Below are 14,287 nucleotides of genomic sequence, written 5' to 3'. Positions count from 1 at the left end.
GCGCGGGCGGCAAGGGCACTGCTCACGAGGGAACCTGCGGGGACAGGGGTGCATCCTCCCGCTTCCCTCGCTGGCCCGGCTCATCCTGCACAGACATGCACCAGTGGTGGCCGGGCAGCCCTCAGGGCTGTGCTCCCGTGCCTGGGCCCTGAGTGCCTTCCGGCGCCTGGACTCACATCACTGAGCCGCCGCCGGCTCCGGACCCGGCAGCCAACATGCGCTGGGTCTGGGCGGCCGCCGCGGCCCTCCTCTGGCCGCAGCTCATGCTCCTTGGGGGCGTGAGGGCCCGGCGGGAGCCCAAGAGGCCACGGAAGCCCGGCCAGCACCCCGCAGCCCCCAACGCCACCACGTCCAGCAGCGAGGGGCTACTGGGCTTCCCCAAGGTATGCAGGGTCTGGGCACACGTGGGCGCCATCCTCCCACCTGCAGGCTCTGCCCGCTGGACTCTCCAGGCCTCCCCTCCCCGTCTGGGTGGGGTGGGGCTTTGGGCAGGAGCCACGGCAGTGTGGATGGGGCCGGCCTCGAGGACCCTCTCTGGGCCTGGGGAGGGGTGGGGGCGTGGAGGGGCTTCCCAGTGGGCTACGTTGAACCCTTTGAAGCCCCAGGGACCATCACGCCCTGAGCAATCTGCTGCCATTCGGTGTGACTGCGAACTGGGGAGGTGCTTCGGGCAGCCAGTTCAGAGCCCCTGCTGCAACCTGGGTGCCCCAACTCCCGCCGCCCGTGAGGCCAAGGCTAGCCCCTGCCTGACCCGCTGCTGGGCAGCCAGCACCCACTACGGCCTCTGGCATGGGATGTGCTCCAGGCCTGGGAGGCCCCCAGCCCAGCCTGCCCCCGGCCCTCTGAGAGGAGCTTCTTGTACCTGCCTCAGCCCTAGGGTTCCACCCTCTTGGGCTGGGGCTCCCCGAGGGGATCTTAGAGCTGACCCCAGCAGCGCAGGCCTGGTGGCCGCTGGAGTGAAGCGGCAGTTGCTGGGCCAGGCCCCCTGCCAGCCCTCGAGCCTTTGATCCTGGCCTCCCGCCTCCCGAGGGCGTCTCCGTGGCGGCCATCCCGGCTGCTCTCGGCCCACGCGGCCCCACTGGAGCCGGAGGCGCCGTTTTCCAGCTGGGTAGGCTGAGGAGAGTGAGTCCTCCTTGGGCCCTGCTGCCAGGGGAGTGGGCTGCCAGCAGGTTCTGGGGCAGGCACGCAAGCTCTTGAGCCAGGCTCCTGGGGGAGGGGTCCTTGGGGACAGTTCCTGCCCTGCCTGGCCCACCCTGCCCGGCCTGCCCCTCCAGAGCCAGGGCAGGGCAGTCTGGGGGCAGATGGGGGGTGTCCCTGGCCATGCCACCCCTGCGACAAGACGACCCTCCCCAGGCGTCAGGAGCCCTACTCTTCCTGCTGGGGCTGGGCTCCTCCCCCACCTGCCCCCCACCGGGTCCTCCAACGTGGCTCGGGTCTGAGGCGGCCAGAGGAACAGGCGGACAGCAGAAGTGAGGACCCGGAATGTTCGGAAGTACCTGGCTCCTCTCCCTTTCCTGGCGGGCCCCTCCCAGCTCCCCAGGGTAAAGGCCTGCCCTGGGAGCCTGGGCCTTCGTCGTGTTTGGCGCTGGGGGCTGACCGCTGGACCGGGCCTTGGCCAGGACCCCTCTTCTTGCCTGCCTGGACGGCTCTCCGGGAGTAGCCAGGGCTCCACTGGCCTCGTGGCAGTGGATCTCTCCTGCCAGACCAGAGTCTGTTGCGCTCCTGGCCACTTCAGGGACCTCTGTGTGAGGCTGGCACACAGACCCAGACGCAGAGAGGGACCGATCCCCCGGCACACGCCCCTCCCCTGGCATGCTGTCTTCTTCTCTGACCTTGGGGCTGGGCGTGCCCCTGCCTCTCCCGCTGCCCTGCTGCAGAAACTGGGCGTAGGAGGGGGGCTTGCAGGGTCTGATCCTGGGCTGCCAGCTGGCACACCCGATGCCCAGCACAGAGTGGGACCTTGCCCACTGCCCCCAGCCTGACACAGCTCTGGAGAACTCACTCCTGCCCACCACTGCCTGCCTCAGCTGGGGCTGGGCCCCTGTCAGGACACGTGGGGCCCGGCCCTGTGTGCACACGGGTGTGCCTGTCTGCTTGGAAACGGTTGCTGCAACACAGCCGCAGACCCGAGGCTCCTGGACGTCGGGCGCTGGCCTGAGTCCCGGGGTGGCCTGCGGTGCCCCGTTGCCATCTTCCTCTTGTCTGCCCAGGGTCCCACAGTTCCCTGTTCTCCCCCGGGGGCAGCGGGGCAGGGCCCAGCGGGGCCTGGTGGTCAGCACTCTAGCCCTGTCCTCTGACCCTTCAGCTGCCTGAGGCCTCAGGGCCTGAGTTCACAGATGCCCACGTGACATGGCTGAACTTTGTCCGGCGCCCCGATGACGGGGCCTCAAAGAAACGGTGCCGAGGCCAGGACAAGAAGTTGGTGAGCCCCGGGGTCTAAGCCCAGGATGGGGATGGCTGTGGGTCCCACCACGATCCTCATTTTCTCCTGCTTCCCCCCAGCGAGGCCTCTCTGGCCCCCCGGGGCCTCCCGGCCCCCCAGGCCCCCCAGGACCCCCTGGTGCGGAAGTCACCCAGGAGGCTGCGCTTCGGGAGTTTCAGGGGATGCTGAAGGGTAGGTCCCCCTCCGCCCACCCCTCTCCCGAGGCTCAGGAGGTCACCCTGGGGGTACCCCAAGCTGAGCCGAGCCGCCCCTCCACCCTGTCCCCACAGAGGCTACCGAGCGTCGGTCCTTGGCGCTGCTGGGCCCCCCGCTGCCCGAGGGCACGGAGAGGTGGCTGGTGTCTGAGGCCTTCCACTGTCGGCTGAAGGGCCCGGTGCTGGTGGACAAGAGGACGCTGGTGGAGCTGCAGGGCTTCCAGGCCGTGAGTGGGCGTGGGGGGCAGCCCGGGGGCTCCCACTGCAGGTGCTCCGGCCCCAGCAGGGCCAGCTGGGGGACAGCGGGCTGGGTGGGCCCCACAAGCAAGCAGGCCCACAGCTACCGTCGGGCGACCCTCGGCCCACGCACACCCCGGCAAGGCTCACGGTGGGGTCCGAGGTGGCCAGGGGCAGGCACACCCTGCCCTCTGGAGGTCCTTGGGGCCCCAATCTGTGCCCAGAGGCCTGGGCGGGTGCAGACGCACGGGTCAGCCCTCTGTCCTGCCCACCCGGGGCCTCTTTGGGTTGGGGGCTGTTGGTCTCAGGCGCCTCCCCCAGGCTGGGTGTGGGAGGGGAGGGTCCGGACTCTAGCCCGCATCCCCCTGCTGTCCCTTCAGCCCGCTGCCCAGGGCGCCTTCCTGCGGGGGTCTGGCCTGAGCCTGGCCTCCGGTCGGTTCACGGCCCCGGTGACCGCCATCTTCCAATTCTTCGCCAGCCTGCACGTGGGTGAGCGGGGCCAGGCCAGGGTGCGTGTGGGGGGTGGGGGCTGGCCTTCCGGGTGGCCCCCGACGTTACAGGCCCCAGGCCCGGGTCCTATTGCAGAGGCACCTCCTGCTCGCACCCTGACTCCCCTGGGGGCTGGACGGGTCCTCGCGCCCACCCTCCCCCGCCCGCAGTGTGTGCCCTGGAGCTCCCCAGCCCCTGCCCTCCCTGCCCCGTCCTCCCTGAAGGTGCTGCAGACCTGGCCTGTCTCCGCAGACCCCAGGGAGCTGCAGGGCAGGGCCCGGCTGCGGGCCCGGGACACAGTGCGTTTGCTGGTCTGCATCGAGTCCCTTTGCCATCGCCACACGTGAGTGGGCCCTCCTGGGGGTCGTGGGGGCGCCCTGAGGGGCACATGGACCATCTTGCCCACGGAGGGGGGCTGCCCTGAACACAGAGGACCGCGGTGAGCACCAGGGTGGGAGCACGCGAGTCTCCGGGTGCCGGCTGGGGGGGCCCACCCACGGCCACTGTGCCCTCACCCCTGCGGCCCCGCGTCCAGGTCCCTAGAGGCCATCTCCGGCCTGGAGAGCGGCGGCAGGGTCTTCACGGTGCATGTGCAGGGGCTGCTGCAGCTGCAGGTGAGGCCGGGGGCCAGTGGGGCAGTGTGGGGGCGGGGGGCAGTCCTGGGCCTCCAAGCTTCAGCCCGGGCACTGCATGGGCTGGGTGTCGCCTGGCCGGCAGCCGGGCCCCATGGGTGGTAACATCCACTGTGGGTGTCTGCAGGCGGGACAGTACACCTCCGTCTTCGTGGACAATGGCTCCGGCGCGGCCCTCACCGTCCAGAGCAGCTCCAGCTTCTCCGGCCTGCTCCTGGGCACGTGAGGGACCAACGGGCCGCGGGGGAGCTGCCGCAACCCTCATCCCGCTGCCCTCCTGTAAACCTGGGGTCACAGCAATAAAGAGCCCCCAGCCCTTCCTGTTGCCTGGTCGCTGCGGCGTTGTAGGGGCCGGGGTGGGGGAGGGCGGGGGCAGAAGCAGCCGTGGAGTGGCCTCAGGACACCCATGGCTGCGGCACGGGCTTGGCCCTGGAGGTGGAGCTTCCGGCCGAGCACCCTGGCAGCCGGGGTGCGTCCCCCACGGCCCCTGTGCCTGCCGGGGGCCACGTTTACCTTGAGGACGAGGACAGGTGTCTGTTCAGGCCGCCACTTGGCCCTGCCCATGGCCTGGGACCGCCCCTCCGCCTGCCCAGCGCCGGTCCAGCCTCAGAGGGCAGCAGCCCGTGGACACTCACAGGGCCTGGGAGACCTCGAGGCTGTGAGTGGCACAGTGCGTGTCGGGGAGCAGAGGGCGAGGCGGGGCCCACGCGGGGCTGCTGGGGAGCAGACAGGTGTGCTGGCCACCAGCCTCACGCCCTCCAGATGCGGACGGTGTCCCCACGGCCCGGGCGTCCTCAGCGTCCCTCATTCCCCCAGGGACCTCACTTGTCTCCACCTTCTCCTTGGCGGCTGCCCCCCCAGGCGATAGGGTCAGAGCGGCCTGGACAGGCGGCTGAGGCCCTGCCTGTGGGTCCTGTGGATTCGGCCCCTGCCTGCACCACTCAAGCTCAGACAGAAGAATGTAAATTGGTCGTGGACGTCCGTGTCTCTGCAGAGCTGCCGAGATACCATCACTGGTTGGCACCTGGGTCCTGGGTGGGCGGCCGCACCTGGCCCCTCTGCCCATGACTGGGGCTTGCGGGTGGGGGATCAGCTCCGCCGCAGGGAGGCCTGGAGACCCGTCTCCCAGGCTGAGCAGGGAAGGGCAGGGGCTCGGGTTGGCGGGGGGAGTGGGGCGGGTTACCAGCCGCTCCCCCAGACCCTCCCTGCAGCCCGCTGGGTAATGAGCCAGGAAAGCTCTGGTGCCGGGAGGGCACCAGTCCATGCAGCGGCGGGCTTGGCCGCTGACCCGTCCCCACCTCTCTCCCCGGTCCCCCTGGGTGGCATCAGGGGCCCCGGGTCTGGGGGCGGTTCTCGGCTTCATGGCGCCTCCAGCCTGGTCTGAGAGGGATGTTCCCGCCGCCTGCAAGGGGGAGGTGTGAGTGGCGTGCTGGGGTCTCTGTTGAGAGGTCGGGGGCGGCTGCAGGCCGCCCCCCCCACCCCGGCACCGCGTCCTGTGGGGGCCGTGGAGCCCAGGCTTCCTGGGACTCTGCTGTATGGAGCCCAGCTTGGCCGCAGGCACCAGTCTGTGTTCCCACCCATGTACAGGGCTCACTGAGGTGGTGACTGGTGGGATCAAACCGCCCCCCCCCGCCCCCGGGGCTCTCCTGACTGTCCTTCAACACTGGCCGGTCCCCCTACCCCGCCCGGCCCGGGAGGGGGCAGGTCTCGCCTCCTCACCCAGACCTGCCAGGGACTGTGATGACAGAGGTCGGGGCCAGGCCCTGCTGGGGCGACAGACGGGAGACAGGAGATGAGGAGAAGAGAGACGGAGAGGACGGACAGGCCGGCCGCCCGGGGCTTCTGCGGGCAGGTGGCCAGGGCCGGAGGGCCCGCGCCCGGCGCCCGACTCCGCGCTGCCCGTCTGGCTCTTCTTCCTCCCGGTTTCCGCCCCTAATGGGAGGTCATTAACCACTTAGCTCTAATTCCCTTGGAATGTGCCGGGTCCAGCTGGGCCCTGGCGCTGGGAGAGCAGGAGCAAAGACACGGGGGGGCTGGGGTGGGCGGCAGCGGCTGCTATAGGCAGGTCCAGGGGCACGAGCTGGGGTGGCCCTCAAAGACGCAGGCTGTGCTGCCAATGCGGACAAGCGGCCAGTGCAGGGTGAAGCCCCCAAAGGCCCCGCCCTGGACCCAGCAGCATCATTTTCTCTCAGCCCCGTCATCTCCTGGAGCCAGACCCAAACTGGGGTGTTTGCTAAGCTCCCTGGGCCCTGGGCCCTTACAGTCACACCCACCCAGTCTGAGCAGGGGCTCCTGGGGTGGGTTGTAGCAGCTCTTGCCCCTCAGGCTCACCGGGGGTTCCGGGTTGGGGGCCTGGGGATGGGGCTCTTTTCCCCGTCCTGGACTCTGGGTTTGGAGCTGGGCTTTGGGGTGGCCAGCACAGCGCTGGGAGACCTCAGCTTGAGCCCTGACCCCGAGCCCTGCTCTGAAGCAGCGGCAGGTGCTGGGCTGACCCCGTTGGCCCTTCTAGGCTCACTTCCCAGAACCTCTGGCTGACCCTTCTGCCTGCGGCCGGGCGTGGGGACTTGCTGTGCTGGGGGCTCCCGGGAGGGAGGACGCTTCCTCCTGGGAGCACTCCAGCCCTGGCTTCCCAAGCCCTGGTCCCCGGCCATAGCCGGGCTGCTGCTGACTGCCCCTCCCGGCCCTGAGGCTGAGGCAGCCCTGGGGTGCTGGGAGCAGGTGTGTCCAAGTTGGGCCAGAGCCAGGTCAGCACCCTCGGCCTGCTGTCCAGTTTCAGTGCAGACGAGAATGTGGGTCTCTGGCTCAGGGCAGTTCGAAGTTCTCTCAGGTCTGGGAGCAGCTGCCGGCCCCCCCTTTCCCCCAACTCTGCCCCGCAGGAGCTGGCAGGGGCAGGGATGGCCCCTGGTCCCCTCTGTGGGCTGCGGATGGGAGAGGGGAGGGGTGAGGCCAGCAGGACAGGCTGCCCACCTGGCCTGGGCTGGGGCTCCGGGGAGGGTGAGGCCCTCAGGGTGCGGCCAGGACACGCCGGCCCTCTGCAGCCTTTTGTGGCTGTCTGTGGCCAGTGCCCAGCTTTGGGTGTGACTCCGTCCTCTCAGGTTGGGCCTGGGCTGGGCACAGGGATCTGCTCCAAGGGCCCCTTGGGCTGCCTCTCCCCACCGGGGCCCCTGTCCTTAGCCAGCCCAGACCCTCTGACTCCTGTGACCTGGGCCAGGACCCAAAACGGCCTGAGGGTGTGTGGGTGTGGGGAGTGCAGGGGGCCCATTGGGACCTGGGTGGACGTGTCCTCTGTGTGGCTGTGCACCTCTCCCTGGGTCTGCATGTACCTGGGCCCGCCGTGCTGACCCCTCGTGTCCCAGTGGTGGCTGTGGTGGTGACTCTGGGAGCTCCGCCCTGACCTGTGGTCCAAGTGGAGCTGCCCGTGGTCCCTGGTGTCTGGGTGACACGTGTGGGGGTCTCTGTGTGTCCTCTCTCTCCACCCTGCGGCCTGCCTGGGCTTTCTTGGCAGAGCTGAATCACCAGGACCCTCGGGAGCAAATACAGAGCAGGTGTCCAGGCCTCGGTGGCTGGAGACCCTGGCTGACCAGTCCCTGAGCTCAGGAACAGCCATGGTCAGGGTCCTTGGCACTGGGGAGACCTGCTGGCATTGGTCCAGCTGGGGAGGCTGTCGTGCTGGACAGTCGGGCTGGTGGCCGCACAGCCATGGACGCCGGGTGGGGAAGGGCCACTGCCCAGGGACTGGAGCTGGACTCACTGGGACGGCCGGGGACTCTGGGTGATGGGGGAGGGGAGAGGGGCTCCTGGCCCCTGTCCTGGGGCAGAAGCTCCTTGTGGGCAGCAGGGAGCCTTATCTCATCCGAGGCCTCCAGCCTGCACTCAGTGCTCTGACCTGGGACCTGGCTGCACCCGGGGGGCCCTCGCTCGCTGACTGGGCTCGGCCAGCGTGCCCTCTGGGCTCCGTGTTCAGGCCACTCCAAGCCCTGCATGACCTCGGAGCCCTGACCCAGGTCATCGAGGTGCTGGGTCTCCGGCCCAGGGTGCCTGAGCTCACCCAGGAGCTGACGCCTCCAGCAGCCTGGGGCCTCCCCCGGCCCAGCCCTGGAGCTGGGTGGACACAGGCTGGGGAGCCCGCCTGGGTATTGGCAACTCCCACACCTGGGCCTGTGCATGCCGCCATCAGCGCGCCTGCCCCTTGGTGCATCTGCCGGCGTGTCTTGTGGTGCACGCGGGCAGGCCTGGCGGGGGCCGGGGCGTGGGGACCAAGGGCCTTTGTTCGGGAGGATTTGGGTGCAGCCCTGCTGTTGGGCAGTGACTCATGGGCTCCTCTGGTACCATGACATTGGTGTTGCAACAGCTGGCGTCACACGCACACCTGGGGCAGTGGGGCAGTGGCCAGGCCAGGAGAGGTGGCCACCTGTGCCCGCAGCCCCTCCGGGCGGCTGGTGGGACCCGGGCGTGTGAGAACGGGACTGAACAGGAAGGGGCGTCACGGGCAGAGCTCCGCCTCTGAAGCGAAGTGTCTCCAGAAGCAGCCCCTGCTGCTGCCCTGCCGCCCTGCCGCCCGCGCCAGGCCCTGCAGCGGGATCGGCCTGGGCTTCACCGTGGAGGCTGCCCACTCTCGCCTCTGGGGCCGGAGGCGCAGGCTGGGGTCCGCCTGGGAACACAGTCAGAGGGCCGGACACGGTGACCCGGCACTGCTGGCCGGGCTCGAGCCTGGCTCTGGCCATCCGCCCGGCACTCTGCGCGGGACGGGGCGGGCGGCTGTAGCCGGGGGTGACGGGCCCCCTTGGGGGCTGGGCCGCCGAGACCCTCAGACGCCACTGGAGGGAGGGGCCGGGGCTGGGGTTTTTCCTTCTCGGGTCACCGGGCCGGGTCAGGCCCTGGGTTAGTGGGAAGTGGGAGCTGGACGAGGGCCCTCCCTGGGCGCCTGTCCCGCTGGCAGGGCTGTGGAGGTTCGGCGTTTAGAGGACAGAGTCAACCACTGTCCGGTCCCCACGGCCACCCTGGCTCCTGGCTCCTCCCCAGCCCTGAGCATCACCCAGCACCGTGGCCAGCTGAGCCCTGCCCGGTGGACCCTGCTGGCCGGCCAGCAGGCATGACCCGGGGCCAGCGGCAATGGGGCACCAGCTGTGAGCCCAGGACATCGTGTGGTGGGAGGGTCCCTGATGTCCTGCTGAGTGGCCAGGTCAGAGACGGCTCCCTGCTAACACCCCTGTCCCCACTGCCCGGGCCTCCTAAGGTCCAGGGTCCAGCTGCCCACCTGGCACCAGGGCCCCCTTCCCAGGGCGGGGGGTGTGCTCTTGGGTAGCTGCCATCTCTAGGCGCCAGTGGAGACCCCTCTGTAGAGACCCGTGACCCTACCACCTCCTGGGTTCCCCCCAGGCCCCCACTTCCATCTCCTGGGCACACCTCATCAGTCGGGTGGCGTTGGCTGGACGGGGGTGCCTGCTGGGGCTTGGGCCGGGGGCCGTACCTCTGCACGGTCTTCTGACCTGGCCGACTGAGGCTGACATCCAGAGTGGGGTCTGGCCCCAACACAGGAACTGCTCACCTTTCCTGATGTGACTCACTCCTCGCGTCCTGTTCTGGGGCTCCAGGAGCCGGGAGGGGTATCAGTGGAGACTCGGCTGTTGGCCACTGGCCTCCCCTGGGACTCCCACCAGAGCCGGGCCCTGGGCCGAGCCGGTGCTGCAGCCACGGTCTGCGGGATGTCAAGGTCACACTGAGGGTCTTGCTGGTCACTGTGGCCCGAGCAGAGGACTGAGGCTGGCCGTCTTCCCCTCCCCTCCTGCTCTCCTCTCATCACCCATCCAGGGCCCCACGGCAAGGGAGGCTCAGGGTCCTTGGGGAGGAAGGGTGGGGTGGGTTCCCGGGACCCCCAGCCGAGGAGGGACCCTGGGGACGCGTGGGGCGGCCGGTTGCTGTTTGCTCTGGGAGATCCCTGAGGCGGTCAGCGCCGTCGGAGGGGTCGCCTGGCCGCGGTGTGGCCGTGGTGGGCAGCGCTGCCTCTGTGTGAGGCCGTGAGGTCCGAAGGGGGCTGCTGGGGAGCCGGTAACACCATCCACAGAGGGGGCGGGGCTGGAGGGGGGGGGCCTGGGGGGCGCCCGCAGAGGCCAGGTGACAGGTGAGAGGTCTTCTTCCAGCTTCCATGGCTGTGGGGCCGGTGACCGCAGGGGAGACCCAGGCCTGGGGGCCTGGACAGGTGGGCGGGGCAGCCTTTCACCGCCTCCCTGGACTCATGGTGGGAGAGAGATGTCGGCTCAGCCCAGAGCGTGTTCATAAGAAGGAAAAACAGCCCACGCCCTTCCTCAAGCCCCTGGAACCAGAGCGCAAGCACCAAGGAACGACTGGATGTGACCTTGACCTTGGGGTTCTCTGAAGTTGCTCTGGAGGGGGGGCCCGCTGGGGGCCGGGCAGCTGGCCTGCTTTAGGCCGGTCTGCAGCAGCTGCTGTGGGCTCCGTGGGGCCCTGGATGGCAAGGGTCAGTGGTCTCATGATGTGGACAGGGTGCCTGGGGCAGGGGGCCCGAGAAGAGGGCTGGCCGCCCCCGTGAGACCCTGCGGATACGGGGCTGCGACCCAGTCCACAGGGGCTCGGGGGGCCCGATGGATGGAGGGAACGTGGGGCCAGGCAGATGAGGCACAGGCTGCGGGGATCCTGGCACAGCCACTGAGGGCCTGCCCCCAGATGGCAGGGTGTGTGCTGAGCCCTGGGAGGTGGCGGAGGCTGGGCTCAGCCAGTGGCTGAGGGCTCTGGAATGCCCCGGCAGCGCCCCACCCAGCGCCCAGAGTTGGGAGGACCGGGCAGGATGTGTCGGAGCTGTGCTTGTCCACAGGGAAATGGGGTGTCCCACAGTCTGGGGCCCGCAGCTGAAATCCAGGGCTCAGCAGACTCTGCGACTCTGGGTGGAACCCCTGCTGGCCTCCTCTGGGCCTCTGCTGGGGCTGGCCACCGGGGCACTTCTGGGCTGGCAGCTGCGTTGCTCCGGACTCTGCCGGTCGGCACAGGGCCTCCCCCTCCCTGGGTCTCTGCTTCCTCTTCCTACGAGGACACAGTCATACTACAGTAGGGCTGCACCTGCTGTCCTCATCTTAGTTACACCTGCAAAGACCCTACTACCCAATCAGGCCACACTTGAGGTCCTGGGGCCTGGGACCTGACATGTCTTCTGGGGGACACAGCACAGCCCGTAGCCGGCCCCTGAGAACCTTGACCACAGCTAAATACGGGCCCCACCCAGGCAGGTGGGTGGATGGAGAAGGTCTGAGGGGATGGGGACACGTCCTAGGAGGACCCACACGCAGCAGCACTTCGTATCCTGAGGCTGCCACCAGGGAGGCCTGGGCCGCCGCCCAGGCCCATCCGGAGGAGCCGGGGCTGAGCATGAGCCGTGGCTTCCGGGCACCCACAGCGGCAGGTCTGCCTCCCGGGAGGCATCTTCCAAGCAGTTGGGCCCAGCAGGCGGCAGGCAAGGGGCTCCTGTTTCCCGGGTCAGTCTCACCCCTGGGGCAGCACAGACCCCGGGACAGCCAGGTACACAGGTGGAGGCCGGGGAAGGTGCGAGGCCGGGGGAGCGGTCGGTGGGTGATCTGGACGGGCCTCCCCGAGGACGAGGAAGGGATGTTGGAGTGAGCAAGGGCTGGCGGAGGCTCAGGGCAGGAGTGAGCCTGGCTTGGAGGGCAGAGGAGACTGCAGCCAGGAGCCCAGGAGAGTAGCCTGAGTGTGGGGAGGTGACGGGGGGACAGGCAGCAGGGCCAAGCACAGCCCACGACATGATGGCTCAGGCTGCGGGGCAGCGGCTGCAGGTCCCCCGGTGCCCTGCTGGCTTCTATCTCTCTCTATATCATCTATTTAGTTTACTTTTTGGCTGTGCCACACGTTTTGTGGGGTCTTAGTTCCCTGACCGGGGGTGGAACCCGTGCCCCTGCAGTGGCAGTGCAGAGTCCGAACCGCTGGGCCCCGCCCGGGAAGCCCTGTTGCTGGCTCCTCCTGCCCCAACTGCCAGGCTGGGCATCTCCTGGGTTCCCTGTGGGCCCCCAGCAGCCCCACTGCTCAGTGGCTGGTTTGGAGGTGGTGAAGTGGAGCCAGCATCTTAGGGGCTCCTGCATCGCCCCGTCGCCATGTCTCCCTCCCAGACTCAGCAAGGGGCTTTGGGCACAGACCCCCCAGGGTTATGGCTCTTCAAACACCAGAGGTCTTTGAATCTGAATGTTTTTCTTTTTTTTTGATACGCAGGCCTCTCACTGTTGCGGCCTCTCCCATTGCGGAGCACAGGCTCGAGACGCGCAGGCTCAGCGGCCATGGCTCACGGGCCCAGCCGCCCTGCAGCATGTGGGATCTTCCCAGATCGGGGCACGAACCCGTGTCTCCTGCATCGGCAGGCAGACTCTCAACCACTGCGCCACCAGGGAAGCCCTGAATGTTTCTATTTTTATTATGTGCACATGAGGCTGGGGGACATCCCCAAGGCCAGAACTTACTGGCTAAACCTGGTATATACAGCGACACTGGGGGGTGGGCAGGGAAGGGAAGACGCCGCCACCCCCGGGATGAGTCAGGGGCTGGCTGAGCGCGTAGGGACAAGGGGACAGCTGGGCCGCTGGCTCTTCCCAGCTCCAAATTGCACACCAGCCTGCACTGTGGGGTCCGGAGGCCGGGAAGCCCCAGCACTGAGGGCAGGTGCACCTCTGGGCTCACTTGAGGGGAGCCGAGGGCCCCTTTCCGTCCTAGGGTCTCTTCCGGCAGCCGTGTGTCCTGGGTGAACCCCTGGCCTCCACTGCGTCACTGGTCCTGCTAACTCAGCCACACCAGGTGGACCCAGGATTTGGGGGGTCTGGAGAGGGCCCACCTGTGGCCGTGTGGCAACCCCAGCAGTGCAGTGCCACAGACCACCCCCCATGCCTGGGCATCCTGGCAGGCACTGTGTCCTCTAGGTTCTTGGGTCCCACGTTTCTCTATTTTACTAATTAGTGATATCGTATCGTATTTTTAAATTAAACTTTGAGTTTTGGGTCCCCATGGGCTGTTCACCACTTGAGGTGTCCTGTAGCCTAAATTCCCCCAGAAAACCCAGTTTGGTGGTCCGACTTCCCATCTCCTAAGGACCTGTTGCCTCCTGAACCCGGGACGGCCTGGGCTCGGCCCCGGGTCCACAGGGAACCCATGCCCAGACGGCGTGGACTTCATGGCAAGTGCCTCAGCGGGTGGGAGGTGCAGACCAGGAGGGCTGCCTGGGAGGGGGCGCCGTGGCCGGTCCACATGCAGGAGATGGTGCCAGCGGGCAGGGAGGGTGAAGGCTTGGCCCACCCCGGCCAGAAGAACCTGCTGAAGCAGACAGGGCAGGAGCAGAGAGGCAGAGGCTGGAGGAGGGCAGACTCCTCCAGGCCGGTGGCAGGCTGGGCTTCGTGACGCCCGTGTGGCCCGTGCACGGGCTCCAGGACCCCAGATGGGGTGGCTGTGGGTCCCTCTAGGAAGGGATCCTGGCCTTCAGCTCCAACACGCTGTCTGACATCTCATCAACCACAGAGTGGACAGGCACCGTCAGCCCAGGGTGTGTGAGATGTTCTGAAATTTAACGTTTTAGTTTGAACGGTATGAAATTTCCACTTTTGTAGGTCAAAACTGGTTGCATATTGGCACTTTCACATGGTTCAAGTAAACGCTAAAGCTCACAAGTGCCTCACCCCCAAGACAGGTGCCTGGAATTTTAGACTTTTTACCAGGGGGTCTTGGACGTCGGTGCCCGGCAGGGATCTGAGGATCCAGCGGCTCTGCCCTGGCCATGTGAGCCTCTGCACGTCTTCCCATCACTCGAGGCACCTTATCCTGTTCTGAGAAATGGACATGTGTGCCCACCAATTCCTCCGATAATGCCGGGGTTCAGACAAGACATCCCAGGACCATCATCCCAGACGGTCAGCAGGAACTGGGTCCTGCCGTGGTCAGCATCCCTCAGCACTCACCCAGTGGAGGGCAGGGCCCCATCCTGCTCAACCTGGTGTCCACAAACCTTCAGCCATGCAGTCAGTCCTGGCGCAAGGCCCACACCTCATAATCAGAGCCGGGTCAGAGGTTGGGGCCTCTGCTGTCCAGCCCCTGCCTTCTCAAGGCAGAATTGTGGTCAGGCCACCAACCATAATACCGCCCCCTTCTTTCTGGCCTGAGACCCAGAGTTTTTATGTATGTATGTATGTATGTATGTATGTATATATGTATGTATGTATGTATGTATTTTTGGCCACCTTGGGTCTTCGTTGCTGTGTGCGGGCTTTTTCCTAGTTGCAGCGAGCGTGGGC

At 67.6% G+C, this 14,287-nt stretch overlaps 1 protein-coding gene across 2 annotated transcripts; it reads left to right on the top strand.

Annotated features, from left to right (window-relative positions):
- Positions 1-3: 3 nt before the first annotated feature.
- C1QTNF12 (C1q and TNF related 12) lies at positions 4-4,314 on the top strand. Of its 2 annotated transcripts, none has more exons than XM_060079195.1 (8): positions 4-383; positions 2,306-2,422; positions 2,503-2,614; positions 2,713-2,864; positions 3,255-3,363; positions 3,616-3,706; positions 3,899-3,977; positions 4,123-4,314. In XM_060079195.1, exons 1-8 carry the CDS (start codon positions 216-218, stop codon positions 4,219-4,221), a joined length of 927 nt encoding a protein of 308 aa, XP_059935178.1. In that variant the 5' UTR covers positions 4-215; the 3' UTR covers positions 4,222-4,314. The 2 variants fall into 2 exon arrangements, with proteins under 2 accessions (XP_059935178.1, XP_059935172.1); XM_060079189.1 differs by having other exon boundaries at positions 3,588-3,706.
- The last annotated feature ends 9,973 nt before the right edge of the window (positions 4,315-14,287 follow it).

Source organism: Mesoplodon densirostris, chromosome 2 (assembly GCF_025265405.1).
Source record: "Mesoplodon densirostris isolate mMesDen1 chromosome 2, mMesDen1 primary haplotype, whole genome shotgun sequence".
Classification (NCBI taxonomy): Eukaryota; Metazoa; Chordata; class Mammalia; order Artiodactyla; family Ziphiidae; genus Mesoplodon; species Mesoplodon densirostris.
The sequence above is the reverse complement of the archived record's forward strand: the minus strand, read 5'-3'. Positions and strand labels throughout refer to the sequence as shown.

What these genes read in the sequence shown, in the direction of transcription:
- C1QTNF12 (XM_060079189.1), top strand. Translation starts at nt 216, where the DNA reads ATGCGCTGGGTCTGGGCGGCCGCCGCGGCCCTCCTCTGGCCGCAGCTC. An exon ending in GAGGCCAGGACAAGAAGTTG is followed by an intron (nt 2,423 to 2,502) that starts GTGAGCCCCGGG and finishes GCTTCCCCCCAG; the next exon opens with CGAGGCCTCTCTGGCCCCCC. An exon ending in GTTTCAGGGGATGCTGAAGG is followed by an intron (nt 2,615 to 2,712) that starts GTAGGTCCCCCT and finishes CTGTCCCCACAG; the next exon opens with AGGCTACCGAGCGTCGGTCC.